Consider the following 17,039-nt stretch of genomic DNA (forward strand, 5'->3'; position numbering starts at 1 on the left):
GCAAAAGAAATATGGGACTATTTGGAAACTCTGTATGAGCAGACAAACTATGCCAAAATATATCAGATTGAGAAAGAATTGTTGTCCGCTAAGCAAGGTGATCGTACAATTCAAGAATTCTACTCCTTTATGACACCTCTGTGGGATCAACTATATATGATGGATCCACCCTCCTTTCGGAAGCTCCCTGAATATAGCAGAGCATGTGATGATCGCAAGCTTACCGATTTTCTTATGGCTCTTCGCAGTGATTTTGAACTGATAAGAGGATCTATGATCCATAGAGCTCCGCTACCCAACTTGTCTGCAACTGTATCTTAATTGTTGGCTGAAGAAACATGGTTGAGGTCTTTGGGTGGGCTTTCTTCCAGTAAAACATCATCACCTGATATGTCACAGGTACTTGTTTCTGGAACACACTCTCATACTCCTCAGCCATCAGGGGGCATACTTGGTTCTGGAACACACTCTCATACTCATCAGTCATCAGGGAAGCCTAAAGTGCCACTTCCACAAGATGAATGTTCCCACTGTCATGGTAAAGGTCATTGGAAACACCAGTGCCCCTCATTGCAAAGCAACAATAAAAATCAAGGCAATTTCAAACCTACACAACATCATGCCTCTGGTCGTTAACATCAAGGCCATTTCAAATCTGCACCACATCATACATTTAGTTGTCCACCACCACATAGAGGTTTTCATCCATCTGCTGCCATTGGATCTTTGGATTATTCAGATGCACCTTCTGCACCAGCTCCCCCCAGCATTCTACGCCTGATCTCTCATCATTAGCTGTCGAGCTCACTCGCATTCTTGGCAAGTCGTCTGCTCCCAGTACTCAATTTGCATCCCATGCAGGTATGTCTTGTTTGGCTGGCTCCAGTGACACTCACAAATGAATCTTAGATTCTGAGCGACACACCTTATGACACCTCATTTGTCTCGTTTACATGATTGTGTTAAGCCTTCTCACCCAGTTAACATCCAAGCTGCTAATGGCTCTCTCATGCCACTAGCCTCGGTTGGAACAGTCACTCACCCTACTTGGTCTTTGTCTGATGTTTTCTATGTTCCCCGTCTAGCTGTTAACCTTTAATCAATTGGCAAACTTACTGATTTGGGTCTTATCATTACCTTTATTTCTGATCATTGTCTTATACAGGATCGCAAGTCCGGGAGGCAGATTGGGATAGGCCATAGAAAAGGTGGTCTTTACTTGCTTGATGACTTAAAATTGCTAGTATCTCTACAGGTATCTAGTTTGTCAGTTCAATCCATGTTGCAAGATTTACTTTCTATAAATAATCATTTTTACTTATGGCATACTCGTTTAGGACATGTTTCTGCTTCTCGTTTACAGTTTATGATCACACACAATATGTTGGATTCTACTATTAAATATTCCCCTCTTAGTTATTGTGTTGGTTGTAATCTTGGCAAACAATGCCATTTACCTTTTACATTAAGTCACTCGGTTACCTTTTCTCCTTTTGATCTTGTTCACTCTGATGTTTGGGGCCCTGCACCTGTTTCCACTAAAGGTGGGGCTCGCTTTTATGCATTGCTTGTCGATGATTTCACTCGTTTCTCTTGGATATTTCTTATGCATCGAAAATCAGATTTTTATTCTATTTATGTTCAATTTTGTGCTATGGTGCGAACCCATTTTTCCACTCACATTAAAAAATTTTGCTCTGATTCGGGTGGTGAATATATGTCATCTTTATTGAATGATTTTCTGAAGTCTGAGGGCATTATTCATCGGTTGTCTTGTCCTTATACACCTCAGCAGAATGGTGTTGCAGAACGTAAACATCATAATCTTGTTGAAACCGCTCGCTCTTTACTGCTCCATGCCTCTGTCCCTTCTGAATTTTGGGGGGAAACCCTTCATACTGCCACTTATTTGATTAATCATATTCCTTCATTTATTTTTGGTAGTATCTCCCCTTTTGAACGGTTGTATGGTGTTCGTCCTACCTATGAGCACTTGCATGTCTTTGGCTGTGCATGCTTTGTCTTATTACCCCCTTCCTGTCGCACTAAATTGTCTGCCAAATCTGCATTATGTGTGTTTCTTGGTTATGGTTTTGGTAAAAAAGGATACCGATGTTACCATCCTGAGTTTAGTAGACTTTTTGATTCTTGCAATGTTAAGTTCTTGGAACAGTTATGTTACTTTCGGATTCCCTTGTCTACTCCTGGTTTGCATGATACAGAATTGTTACACATTGATCCCTTTGTATCTGATGAGTCCCATGATGACCAGTTAATCACTCACCATCCATCCACTGATTCACCCCTCCATCCGGAGGTTTCCTCTAGTCTGCCTTCACAACAGTCACATGCAGGTACTGACTTACCTTCTCCCATGGCGCCTCTCCCTCTCGACTCTCTGGACTCTGGCGATCCGCATCTTGCCACCCCTCATGTTTCCACTTGTGTCTGACGTCCCCCACAGATGGTGAGTGAGTTATTTAACATAATTTATCAATATAAATGATAAAAATTACTTAATTTTATAATATCCGTATTTTTAATAGCTAAATTCTCTCCCACAAATTTGAAATCAAATATATCGTTAAAATCCTTAATTTATTTAAATACAAAAGAGGTTATTTTACATAAAACTATTCTGATAGATTTAATTTTTATAAGAAAAACTCAGATAAATATTAACATTTTTAAACTAATAAAAAATACGTTAAATCAAGATTTTTTAATTTAATTAAATATATAAATTAAGAGTACCGAGAGTTCTTTCTTGCGTACGAAATAGTAAAATCCCCCAAAGCACTTTGAATCAAAAGGCACGTGCCGATAAAAAGAAAAAACTTGGTTTATTTTAGATAGTTTGATTTGTTTAAAATAAAATAATTTTAACAAGTTTTAAATATTAAATATTTTTTACATGTTTTTAATTTATTAATAATTTTTAGTAATAATTAGTTATTTAACATAATTTATCAATATAAATGACAAAAATTACTTAATTTTATAATATCCGTATTTTTTATTTTTTAATAGCTTAATTCTCTCTCACAAATTTAAAATAAAATATATTGTTAAAATCCTTAATTTATATAAATACAAAAGGGGTTATTTTACATAAAACTACTCTGATAGATTTAATTTTAATAAGATAAACTAAGATAAATATTAAATGTTTTAAACTAATAAATAAATATGTTAGATTAAGATTTTTTAATTTAATTAAATATATAAATTAAGAGTACCGAGAGTTCTTTCTAGTGTACAAAAGCGTAAAATTCACAAAAGCACTTTGAATCAAAAGGCACATGCAGATAAAAAACAAATTTTAGTTTATTTTAGATAGTTTGAATTGTTTAGAATAAAAAATTTTAGTTGGAAAAGACTTGTGGGATTACATTGATGGACAAATCACTGCTCAGAACCAACATCCACTGACTTCATCGAAGAACATAAGAAGTAGTTGACTGAAAATGCAAAAATCATCACTTGGATCAACAACTCCGTGGATCCGTCTATCAGTTTGCAACTTTTGAAGTATGAGACTACAAAAGAAATATGGGACTATTTGGAAACTCTGTATGAACAGACAAACTTTGCCAAAATGTATCAGATTGAGAAAGAACTACGGTCCGCTAAGCAAGGTGATCGTATAATTCAAGAATTCTCTTCCTTTATGACACCTCTGTGGGATCAACTATATATGATGGATCCACCCTCCTTTCGGAAGCTCCCTAAATATAGCAGAGCATGTGATGATCGCAAGCTTACCGATTTTCTTATGGCTCTTCGCAATGATTTTGAACTGATAAGAGGATCTATGATCCATAGAGCTCTGTTACCCACCTTGTCTGCAACTGTATTTGAATTGTTGCCTGAAGAAACATGGTTGAGGTCTTTGGGTGGGCTTTCTTCCAGTAAAACATCATCACCTGATATGTCACAGGTACTTGTTTCTAGAACACACTCTCATACTCCTTAGCCATCAGGGGGCATACTTGGTTCTGGAACACACTCTCATACTCATTAGTCATTAGGGAAGCCTAAAGTGCCAGTTCCACAAGATGAATATTCCTACTGTCATGGTAAAGGTCATTGGAAACACCAGTGCCCCTCATTGCAAAGCAACAATAAAAATCAAGGCAATTTCAAACCTACACAACATCATGCCTCTAGTCATCAACATCAAGGCCATTTCAAATCTTCACCACATCATACATTTAGTTGTCCACCACCACATAGAGGTTTTCGTCCATCTGCTACCATTGGTTCTTTGGATTATTCAGATGCACCTTCTGCACCTGCTCCCCCCAGCATTCTACGCCTGATCTCTCATCATTAGCTATCGAGCTCACTCGCATTCTTGGCAAGTCGTTTGCTCCCAGTACTCAATTTGCATCCCATACAAGTATGTCTGGTTTGGCATGCTCCAGTGACACTCACAAATGAATCTTAGATTCTGGAGCCACACACCATATGACACCCCATTTGTCTCTTTTACATGATTGTGTTAAGCCTTCTCACCTAGTTAACATCCAAGCTGCTAATGGCTCTCCCATGCTACTAGCCTCTGTTGGAATTGTCACTCACCCTACTCTGTCTTTGTCTGATGTTTTCTATGTTCCCCATCTAGCTATTAACCTTCTTTCAATTGGCAAACTTACTGATTTAGGTCTTACCATTACCTTTGCTTCTGATCATTGTCTTATACAGGATCGCAAGTTCGGGAGGCAGATTGGGATAGGCCATAGAGAAGGTGGTCTTTACTTGCTTGATGACTTAAAATTGCCAATATCTCTGCAGGTGTCTAGTTTGTCAGTTCAATCCATGTTGCAAGATTTACTTTCTATAAATAATCCTTTTTACTTGTGGCATACTCGTTTAGGACATGTTTCTGCTTCTCGTTTACAGTTTATGATCATACACAATATGTTGGATTCTACTATTAAATATTCCCCTCTTAGTGATTGTGTTGGTTGTAATCTTGGCAAACAATGCCATTTACCTTTTACATTAAGTCACTCGGTTACTTCTTCTCCTTTTGATCTTGTTCACTCTGATGTTTGGGCCCTGCACCTGTACCCACTAAAGGTGGGGCTTGCTTTTATGCATTGCTTGTCGATGATTTCACTCGTTTCTCTTGGATATTTCCTATGCATCAAAAATCAGATTTTTATTCTATTTATGTTCAATTTTGTACTATGGTGCGAACCCATTTTTCCACTCACATTAAATTTTTCGCTTTGATTCGGGTGATGAATATGTCATATTTATTTATTGATTTTCCGAAGTCTGAGGGCACTATTCATCAGTTGTCTTGTCCTTATACACCTCAGCAGAATGGTGTTGCAGAACGTAAACATCATCATCTTGTTGAAACCGCTCGCTCTTGACTGCTCCATGCCTCTATCCCTTCTGAATTTTTGGGGGAAGCCCTTCATACTGCCACATATTTGATTAATCGTATTCCTTCATTTGTTTCTGGCAGTATTTCCCCTTTTGAACGGTTGTATGGTGTTCGTCCTACCTATGAACACTTGCGTGTCTTTCGTTGTGCATGCTTTGTCTTATTACCCCCTTCCTATCGCACTAAATTGTTTGCCAAATCTGCATTATGTGTGTTTCTTGGTTATGGTTTTGGTCAAAAAGGATACCGATGTTACCATCCTGAGTCTGGTAGACTTTTTGTTTCTCGCAATGTTAAGTTCTTGGAACAGGTCTATTACTTTCGGATTCCCTTGTCTACTCCTGGTTTGCATGATACAGAATTGTTACACATTGATCCCTTTTTATCTGATAAGCCCCATGATGACGAGTTAATGACTCACCATCCGTCCACAGATTCACCCCTCCGTCCGGAGGTTTCCTCTAGTCTACCTTCACAACAGTCACATGCAGGCACTGACTTACCTTCTCACATGGCGTCTCTCCCTCTCGACTCTCTGAACTTTGGTGATCCACATCTTGCCACCCCTCGCGTTTCCACTCGTGTCCGACATCCCCCTCAGAGGTATTGTCCATCTTCATATTTGTTCTCTTCCCCCGATTTGACCTTTTTGTCTAAGATTCACTCTTTAGTTGAGCCTAAGTCATACAAGGAAGCTGCATCCGATGCAAATTGGCGACAAGCCATTTAATGATGAGCTCACTGCTCTGCACCAAATAGGTACCTGGGAGTTGGTTCAACTTCCTCCAGGTAAGCATGCTATTGGTTGTAAATGGATTTTCAAAATCAAAACTCAATCTGATGGAACACTTGAGCGATACAAAGCTCAGTTAGTTGCTAAAGGATTCTCACAAACTAAAGGCTTTGATTATGATAAGACTTTTGCTCCTGTTGCTCAAATGAAGACCATTCGTACCTTGATTTCTATTGCAGCAGTTCAAAAATGGCATCTTCATCAACTGGATATTAAAAATGCTTTTTTAAATGGTGATTTGACCGAGGAGGTATATATGCGGCCACCACCAGGCCTTCCTCATCCTGTTGGTTATGTTTGCCGTCTTCAACGGGCTTTATATGGTTTCAAACAGGCTCCTCGCGCTTGGTTTGCAAAGTTCAGTTCCTCCATGATTCGTCTTGGCTTTGTTGCTTCAAACTATGATTCTGCCATGTTCATTCGTAAAAGTGTTGTGGGGCATATTGTGGTCCTTCTATATGTTGATGATATGATTGTGACTGGTGATGATGAAGATGACATTGCAGACCTTAAACAACAACTTCATTCTCTCTTTGAAATGAAGGATCTTGGATATTTACGGTATTTTTTGGGTATTGAAGTTGCCTATTCTCCAGAAGGTTATATTTTGTCTCAATCAAAATACATCTCTGAAGTGATCAGTCGAGCAGGATTGACAGATGATCGGATTATGGACTCTCCCATTGAAGTCAATCATCGCCTTAGCCCTACAGATGGTGAATTGTTGTCCGATGTTACCCGATACAGAGAGGTAGTTGGGTCCCTGGTTTACTTGACGGTCACCTGTCCTAATATTACCTATGTTGTTCATGTGGTTAGTCAGTTTGCTTCTGCCCCTCGTACCACTCATTGGACAGTTGTTCTCCGTATCTTACGTTACTTACGTGGCACTGTGCATCATGGCTTACTTTTGTCTTCCACCTCTGATTTGGTTTCCACTGGTTATTCTGATGCTGGCTGGGCTGGTGATCCGACAAATCGAAAATCGACTACTGGGTATTATATCTTCCTTGGTAATTCTTTGGTGGCTTGGAAGAGTACGAAACAATCCATTGTCTCTCGCTCTTCTGCCGAGGTAGAATATCGGGCTATGGCAACCACTATTGCTGAGTGAATTTGATTTCGCCGCTTACTTGAAGAACTTGGCTTTCCTCAACTGTCTGCTACCCCTATGTTTTGTGATAATCAAAGTGCCATTCAGATTGTCAAGAATCCTGTTTTTCATGAGCGTACGAAGCATATTGAGATTGATTGTCATTTTGTGTGGCATCACTATTTACATGGCTCTCTCACCTTGCCCCATGTTTCCTCCACATATCAACTTGCTGATGTCTTCACCAAATTGCATACAACTCCTCGTTTTCATCATCTCATAAGCAAACTTATGGTACTTGCCCCTTCATAAGTTTGAGGGGGGGTGTTAATGTAAATATGTGTATGTAAAGGGGCATACTTGTCTTTTTCGTTTGTCCAAGGGTATACTTGTAAATTCCCCTTTTCCTCTTCCTTTTCGAATAGGGTTTCTGATGAACCCATCAGCTACTTTATATTTTTCGAGATTCTGAGTTTCATAAGGAAAAACTCTCTGAAATCAGAGAGATTTACATGATTTGTTTAAAATAAAATTATTTAAACATGTTTCAAAATAATAAATAATTTTAACATTTTTTAATTTATAAATAATTTTTATAAATATTTAGTTACTTAACATAATTTATCAATATAAATGATAAAAATTAATTAATTTTACAATATCCGCATTTTTAGTTTTTTAATAGCCAAATTCTCTCTCACAAATTTGAAATCAAATAAATTGTTAAAATCCTAAATTTATATAAATAAAAAAGAGGTTATTTTACATAAAGTTACTATGATAGATTTAATTTTTCTAAGATAAAATAAGATAAATTTTAACTTTTTTAAACTAATAAATAAATACATTAAATTTAGATTTTTTAATTTAATTAAATATATAAATTAAGAGTACCGAGAGTTCTTTCTAGCGTACGAAAGCGTAAAATTCATAAAAGCACTTTGAATCAAAAGGCACATGCAGATAAAAATAAAATCTTAGTTTATTTTAGATAGTTTGATTTGTTTAAATTAATAAATAATTTTAACATGTTTTAAATTTATTAATTTTTATAAATAATTAGTTATTTAAAACGATTAATCAATATAAATGAAAAAAAAATCTTAATTTTATAATATCCGTATTTTTAATTTTTTAATAGCTAAATTCTCTCTCACAAATTTGAAATCAAATATATTGTTAAAATCCTTAATTTATATAAATAAAAAAATATTGTTAAAATTACTTAATTTACTAGGTGCAGCTAATGTCATTAAGAGTATATGACCATCTTAGGCGCTCGTCCACACAATTAATCTTAGGATTTCAATGTGAATAGTTCGTGAAAGAACCCAAAAGTCTCCAAGAAATGGTAAATGTAGATGGTTTCTACTTATTTAAACAGACCTTTCTCAAGATTCAATCCCCCATCATTTCGTATTAAAGGGTAAGAAGCACTGAGTTAGCAATTCTTCCTTCCTTGAATTAACTTCTTAAGCTCAATAATTTTAACAACTATCAGTAAATGGAGAACTAAAGAGATCTAGTTTGCTTCTGTCCTGAGATGCATCAACATAAGTCCAGACATATCTTATACACTGATTAATAACTGATTTCCAGGAAAGCAGATGAAGGGACTCACCAACAACATGTTTTGTCATAATCTTTCATGGAGAGTCAGTGAGTATACTGTATTAAGTGATATTGACTTCAGTAGAGACACTCCAGCAACCATTGGATGCAAATATAAGTTTGTCAAAGTATAATATGTGAGAACCAAGGAGTGCAGCTACTGTACCTTGGTTGGCGCTGTTGTGTGTTGGCAACTTGGCACTGTCTTTCGTCTTGACACAGTTCTTGCTGCTTTGAGCCTGTTTGTACAGTGGTCCATGTCCATCATTACTGGTTTCTCCATTTACTATCACACCATCCAGTCCAACTGTTATTTCATTGGATCCGCAGCTCTCCTTTTCTTCTCCTCCCACATCATCTTTCTTCTTGGTATTGAACGAAGCTTGATGACTGTAGTGAGTTGCTTCTTAGATCTTCAACAGAGGATTCTGGCTGGCAGGTTGCCATCCACCTCTCTAACCAGCTCCATCCCCAAGTTGGGTTGCCTGGAGTCTGATTGGGCTTGTTTCTTTTTGGATGTACAGGTTCTTAGCAGTCAACAAGTAGAACATTTGGATACTTGAGTCTTTACTCTGAACATACAGAAATTAGAGTCGATAAGTTGAAAATAAACAGATCAGTGTCCTTGAGAAACCTAGACTTACCTGTTGTGAAAATGCATAAGCCAATGCTCTCTCACGCCTTGTTGTTGCCTCCTGCCTGTGTTGAATTCTTAACTTTGCTATATTGCTACTCACTGTGCTGTCGTTCCATTCTTCCTTTGATGGCATCCTTCAAGGTGAACAATTTTTCTAAAAATTCAATTTTCTTTTCGTTCATTTGTTTTTGACAATCACACTAGTCTGAGTTGAAATACCAATTCCAAACAAGTTATATAATTCTATCAGCTTTCAAGTATTTTACCATCTGCTATTCTGGGCCTTAAATCTATTAGATTGAACTAACTCTTACTCAATTGGTCATCTTCTCCTACCTGTTAATTTATTACGTATTGGATATAAATAAAAAAATTCTATTAGACAGAACTATTCGATGGAGACAATTCCAAGTTATGGCTACTTCTAGAGTGGCAATTTCAAAAGTACCATCAGCTTACCTATCGGCAGTTGCTATCTGTTAGATCCCAATATATGTGTTGACAACTTGTTTATATGCCTACTACAGAAATCAGATTTCTCATTTCCTAGTATGATTGCTTATGTTATGAGTTCACTTCAATTTACCCAAGTATTATTTAAGAGGAATAGAGACTGAACTTTTCATAATTAAATGATAGTTTTACATGTGGTTCGACAAAATTTTGATGTCATACTATGAAATATACATGCAGAACTTTCCCTTTAAGGTCTCAAGCAGGCAGTGTAGTTTCAATTTACATGTACATGTCAGTTTCAAGTGAGAAGAGTTGGCATGTGTAATACCTTCTGCTTGGAGATTTGGGTTTTGGACTTCTGATGTACTCGAGGATGAAAAGGGGCAGTTTCATGTATTTTTCAGTTGAAGCACCAGTTTCGACTTCAACTGATGTGCCTCCAGACTCGGTGAATGGTTTGCTTTCTTCACTACTCTCCCTTTTACAGAACCCTCTGGTTTCTTGGAACTGACGCCTGGCCTGATAGAAAGACAGCAGCAAAATGGCTTTTCAGAATCACCCAAGTAAAGTCACTAAAAAGAAACCCTTGACTTGAAAATCCAACAAGATCAGTTAGCCTCATTGTGGATAGGTGAAACTCTGAAAGTCTTGAGTCAGCCACTTCTTAAGGGCATGCCTCTTGATGTTAGACCATCAGAATTTCTTTTCCAAGAGGCTATTTCTTTCAGCATGACTGTCAACCAATTGCCCAATTTAAGAATCATGCTGCATAATTTCTATTGGATTACATCATTTATGATGCTAATACCTAGATGGCTTTTGTAGCTATTAGTAGATACAATGTTTAGGAAGCATAAGCAAACCAGAATGCCGACTGGATAACTATAGCTGCATCATCTTTCTGTGAGCATCATGCTTGGTTGACGTCTTCTCTTTCTGTAATTTGTTCTTCATAAGATTCAGACTGTATTTCTTGATGAATTTCTTCATCCTTTATTGGCTCTGTTGTGAGTTGCCTCGGAACTCCTTACAGAAGCAGAATCCTCCTCTGCAAGAACTGAATTTACTTCGTCCACTCCCAACTCTTCTTGTCCATCGCAATGCTCTTAATCTGCTAAAATCAAATAAATATCACTCTATTTAACATAAAAATGTGCCAAGTAACAAAGTCTACAATGTCAGAAAATCTTCGGTCATATGAAGACAAAAACTACAGAAACAGGACAAATGCTCCAAAAGTTCGGTATAGACCTCACAGTTAGAAACAGCCGGAAGATTAAATTCTTGACTCATTTTCGTAAGATTTACCGGGCAAAACTACACAAAAATGCGACTCTTCTTACAGCCATACGGTTTAACTTGCTGAAACCGTTGTATTTCAAAACCGTTGTGTCTGTTAGGACAGCAAAGATGATAATTACCTGGATTCAGTTTATGCCCCGAGATTACGATTACAACCCTGAGATTATTAAAACCAAATCTCTTGTGCAAGATCCCGTCAGTTATTATCCGGATTTTATCAACGGTTTCAAGCTACTGCAAGACAACTCATTTCCTACTGCCTTCCTAGATTTTTTATCACACAAAATATATGAAATAAACGGTAAAGAAATCAGTTGATCTGCTATGTTATTTCTTTAACAGAGAGAAATTTTCAGCGAGAGCAGAGAAAGAAAAAAAGTTAAAGAATGGGGATGGGAAAGAGAAAGCTGGAGATGAAGAAGATTGAGAATCGACAAGCTTTGCAAGTCACCTTCTCCAAGCGGAAGAAGGGACTGTTCAAGAAAGCTGAGCAACTCTCCCTTCTAACCGGCGCTTCCGTCTTCGTCGTTGCCTTCTCTCCCGCCGGCAGGCCCTTTGTCTTCGGAGACGAGGGTTTGTTGCAGCGCTATCTCGAAGGCGAGACGAACATCCCAAAGGCGGTGGAAGACGAAGATCCCTTTGTCTCCTTGGACAACATCGACTTGGAGCAATGCACCCTTGATGAGCTCGAGCTTTTGATCGCCAATATGCAGGAGGAAGAAGCCACGATACTGGAGCTCGCGGACGAATTGAATGCGACCATGCCGGCCTCTGGGCAGCAGTTGACGTTGGAGGCTGCACCTGCTGCTGTAATTGACGGAGTGGAGGCTACCCAACTGCATCAGGATCTTGAGATATTTCTTATGCACACCGAAGAAGAAGGAAATACCTCGTCCGAGATTTCGCTACCATCGGAAGATTTCTTTAATGATTTGCCGCCACTGGATGTATCCGACGAAGATTTCTTTAATGATTTGCCGCCACTGGATGTCTCAGACTACTACCTGGATTCATTCCTGCGTTGATGTTGGGTTTTTTTAATTTTTATACTGTTTGGTTGCTCACCATTTCTGGGTTCTGGCACTGTATTTCTGGTGTTTCACACGTTTGGTTTTTTATTATGTACAGAGATGATTCTAATTAATTGACTCCCAAACTCTTTGGGATTGAATAATAATTCTTGCTCATTTTCACCCTTTGCTTCTTCTTTACTGCATTTATTTCATGGCTGCTTGTGTATTGGGAGTGGATGTAGGTTTCTATAAATTTGTTGCCCGTCAGAAGACTAAGAAGAGATGTAAATTAGTTTATATTTTTCTTATATCAAAGGTAGAAGACGATTATTAACCCTAAAACCTGTCCAAAAACCTAAAGTACAACACTAGAAATTGAATCAAAATGGACACCAGAATTAATCGACATATCTTGCACAAATTAAAACTTGTATAGGTACAGGGAAAGATTAATCTTGCTGACTAATAACTTGTGGGCAGTCCTCTTCTACATAATTGCACATTTTATTTATTTTATTCACTTTAGGTCTAACAAATAAAGATTAATTAATCTCTACGCATTTCTTAGTAGTAGTGCTGACGTGTCTAGGCAATACATGTATCACTGCAGTGTCTATGTATTCATTAACTGGTTGACCAGAAGAAATCATGTAGCCATCCTTGAATTTAATGGATTTGGTACGATGGGCACCTCACCATCGCAGTTGTAAAAAATTGACGTTTTTCTCATTTCCGAAGTGTTAAAAAATATACCATAAATTGCTGAAAAGATAGGAGATAGAGTTTCCATCATCCGGACATCAAACTTGACAAATGGTTAATTAGTGGTTGCATTAGTCTAGAAAAACAAATGTCATTCTAAACATATTGTTATTTCATTAAAACTTTTTTATTTTGAAAGACTATATATCTATCTATTTCTAGCTATATATCCATATTATCTAATCTAATATATACGTTAATGGAACAGGGGTCAAGTTTTTCTCATAAACTAGCCGAGATGGCAAATGCTCCCTGCCCCCTCAGCCTCTTAAACAAACGAGAGTCGAAAGATAAGTGGAAGAGAAACTCGTAGAGAAAATCGATATCGTTAGATGGAAATCCATATTTTGGCACTATCTTCCTCCAAGAATCTCGATGCATGTCCAAAGGTGAATGAGGATTTTTACAGTAGAACGCTCTATGGAGGAGCAAATGAAGATAAAGACATCTCATGACATCAGTAATCCTCAATCCCCTTTTATTCTGGTAGCATATGCCAAATATTTTGCTAGCTGCTAGGATTTTTTCGATCGAGGTGTGCAATCAAGCAAGCTCGAGCAATTCCATTCTTGCCTAACTGCTGCCAAGACTTTACTTTGCTGGTAATTTTTCCATATGCGGCCTTATTTCAGCTACAATTTGCATGACAAAGGAGTCTTGGGACTTGGCTCATTGTAGCATGGATTATTGTACAGTAGAATGCTCATTGTGAGTTTCTTCGTCCCTCTTCTTTTCATCTTTCTTTTGTTTGTAAGACTGAAGGGAGCTCTTAGATTTGACAAAGATTCAATTATTGAATGAATAAAGATAATTATCAAGTGATTTTTTGGGATTTCCTTTAAAGTTCAAAAGGCTGAACAGAAAAAGAAACAGGGAACCAAGGCAGCAAAGCAAGAGAAATGTATGGAGTAGGATATTTTGAAGTTAGAAGTCTTTCTTTCGCCTATTTTATGTTCTCTTTTTTCCTTAATGATTTTGTTACGCAACTTGTATTCGACATAAAGGAGAGAAATTTTCACAACAAAGTATGAGAGGATGAATTGAACCACATTTTACATTGATTTAAGAGTAGTATTTATACACAATTTATAACAGAAACCTCTTCATCCAAAGGGTACAAAACATCCAACCAATGTCTACAAACTTCATAAAGTTGTATATGGTCTCAAACAGGCTCCATGGGCTTGGTATCATAAACTGCATCAATTTCATGTGGGTTCAGGTTTCAAGAATTTTCACTCTCATACTTCCCTATTTACTCTCAATAATGGCAAGCATGTTCCGTTTCTATTGGTGTATGTCAACAATGTTATCATTACTGGTAATAGTGATGATCGTATTTCTCTTGAGCAAGATCCTTTCAGTTATTATCCGGATTTTATCCAGGCTCAAACAAGCTACTGCAAAACAACTCATTTCATCCAAAAACCTAAAGTAAACCACTAGAAATTTAATCAAAATGGACATCAGAATTAATCGACCTATCTTTCACAAATTAAAACTTGTATAGGTACTGGGAAAGATTAATCTTGCTGACTAATAACTTGTGGGCAATCCTCTTCTACATAATTGCTCATTTTATTCACTTTAGGTCGAACAAGTGAAGATTATTTAATCTCTATACATTTCTTAGTAGTGGTGCTGACGTGTCTAGGCAATACATGTATGACTACAGTGTCTATGTATTCATTAACTGGTTGACCAGAAGAAATCATGTAGCCGTCCTTGAATTTCATAGATTTGGCACGATAGGCACCTCACCATCGCAGTTGTAAATAATTGAAGTTTTTTCTCATTTCAGACATGTTAGAAAATATACCATAAATTGCTAAAAAGATAGGAGATAGAGTTTCCATAATCCGGGCATCAAACTTGACAAATGGTTAATTAGTGGTTGCATTAGTCTAGAAAAACAAATGTCATTCTAAAGTAAACCAAGGGTCATATTGTTATTTCGTTAAAACCTTTTTATTTTGAAAGACTATATATCTATCTATTTCTAGCTATATATCCATATTATCTAATCTAATATATACGTTAATGGAACAGGGGTCAATTTTTTCTCAGAAACTAGCTGAGATGGCAAATGCTCCCTGCCCCCTCAGCCTCTTAAACAAACTGGAGTCGAAAGATAAAAGGAAGAGAAGCTCGTAGAGAAAATCGATATCGTTAGACGGAAATCCATATTTTGGCACTATCTTCCTCAAAGAATCTCGATGCATGTCCAAAGGTGAATGAGGATTTTTATAGTAGAACGCTCTACGGAGGAGCAAATGAAGATAAAGACATCTCATGACATCAGTAATCCTCAGTCCCCTTTAATTCTGGTAGCATATGCCAAATATTTTGCTAGCTACTAGGATATTTTCGATCGAGGCGCGCAGTCAAGCAAGCTCGAGCAATTCGACTCTTGCCTAACTGCTGCCAAGACTTTACTTTGCTGGTAATTTTTCCATTAGCGGCCTGATTTCAGCTACAATTTCCATGACAAAGGAGTCTTGGGACTTGGCTCACTGTAGCATGGATTATTGTACAGTAGAATGCTCATTGTGAGTTCCTTCGTCCCTCTTCTTTTCATCTTTCTTTTGTTTGTAAGACTGAAGGGAGCTCTTAGATTTGACAACGATTCAATTATTGAATGAATAAAGACAATTATCAGGTGATTTTTTGGGATTTCCTTTAAAGTTCAAAAGGCTGAACAGAAAAAGAAACAGGGAATCAAGGTAGCAAAGCAAGAGAAATGTACGGAGTAGGATATTTTGAAGTAAGAAGACTTTCTTTCGCCTCTCTTTATGTTCTCTTTTTTCCATAATGATTTTGTTATGCAACTTGTATTCGACATAAAGGAGAGAAATTTTCACAACAAAGTATGAGAGGATGAATTGAACCACATTTTACATTGATTTAAGAGTAGTATTTATACACAATTTATAACAGAAATCTCTTCATCCAAAGGGTACAAAACATCCAACCTATGTCTACAAACTTCATAAAGTTGTATATGGTCTCAAATAGGCTCCATGGGTTTGGTATCATAAACTGCATCAATTTCTTGTGGGTTCAGGTTTCAAGAATTTTCACTCTCATACTTCCCTATTTACTCTCAATACTGGCAAGCATGTTCTGTTTCTATTGGTGTATGTCAACAATATTATCATTATTGGTAATAGTGATGATCATATTTCTCTTGAGCAAGATCCTGTCAGTTATTATCCGGATTTTATCAAGGCTCAAACAAGCTACTGCAAGACAACTCGTTTCCTACTAAAAGACAACCCGACTTCCTAGATTTTTTATCAGACAAAATAAATGAAATAAACAGTAAATTTTTTTTGCGTCTTTATAAAGAAATCAGTTGTTTCTTTAACAGGGAGAAATTTTCAGCGAGAGCAGAGAAAGAAAAAAAGTGAAAGAATGGTCATTTTACAAAGCTATAAGGTGTAGCTTTTGTTTGATTTTCTTGATCTTGCATCTAAGGTTGTAGATGAGATCAGTATATCTTTCCCGATAATAGTAATACCATACCATTGCTGGGATTGTATTATCTTCTGGTTGAAGAATATTTCGTTGGAGTAAAGCGAGGTCAAGGCTTTCTCTTTTTAATTTTAAATGATCTAAAAGTTTCTTTTTATAGATAATTCTGGTGTCCAAGGTGTAAAAGGTGTTTTATACCTTGATGGACCTGGAGAACCTAGACGTTCTTTTGAACCTAGATGTTCTTTTAATGTTAAGACTTCTGTTAAAAGTTCTTGCATTTTATCTTTGTTTAGATTATCTAAACTTTGTTTTAGTTCTGTTAATTCTTTGAAGAAAATAGGACTATTTCCATGGTCAATCTTTTCTAGAATATTTTCTAGGATGTTTTGACACTTTATTATTTATCTTTGTTTATGTTCATCATAGAGGAAATTTATTTTCTATTGGAGATTCTCAATAGTTTTTTCTAACCGATTAAGGGTCTTACCATAAGA

General features: G+C 36.9%; 1 protein-coding gene across 4 annotated transcripts; it reads right to left on the reverse strand.

Annotated features, from left to right (window-relative positions):
* Nucleotides 1-9,041: 9,041 nt before the first annotated feature.
* On the reverse strand, nucleotides 9,042-12,283 carry LOC137966251 (protein IQ-DOMAIN 33-like). Of its 4 annotated transcripts, none has more exons than XM_068812822.1 (5): nucleotides 11,745-12,283; nucleotides 10,855-11,102; nucleotides 10,320-10,510; nucleotides 9,543-9,669; nucleotides 9,042-9,470 (listed from the first exon to the last, which is right to left on the reverse strand). In XM_068812822.1, exon 1 carries the CDS (start codon nucleotides 12,133-12,135, stop codon nucleotides 11,797-11,799), a length of 339 nt encoding a protein of 112 aa, XP_068668923.1. In that variant the 5' UTR covers nucleotides 12,136-12,283; the 3' UTR covers nucleotides 9,042-9,470; nucleotides 9,543-9,669; nucleotides 10,320-10,510; nucleotides 10,855-11,102; nucleotides 11,745-11,796. The 4 variants fall into 3 exon arrangements, with proteins under 4 accessions (XP_068668922.1, XP_068668923.1, XP_068668924.1 ...); XM_068812821.1 differs by having other exon boundaries at nucleotides 9,543-9,656; XM_068812820.1 differs by lacking the exons at nucleotides 9,042-9,470; nucleotides 9,543-9,669 and having other exon boundaries at nucleotides 9,718-10,510; nucleotides 10,855-11,105.
* Nucleotides 12,284-17,039: the final 4,756 nt, after the last annotated feature.

Source organism: Aristolochia californica, unplaced genomic scaffold (genome assembly GCF_029961685.1).
Source record: "Aristolochia californica isolate CCGP_79_NKW_82.1479 unplaced genomic scaffold, dmAriCali1.0.hap1 SCAF_5, whole genome shotgun sequence".
Classification (NCBI taxonomy): Eukaryota; Viridiplantae; Streptophyta; class Magnoliopsida; order Piperales; family Aristolochiaceae; genus Aristolochia; species Aristolochia californica.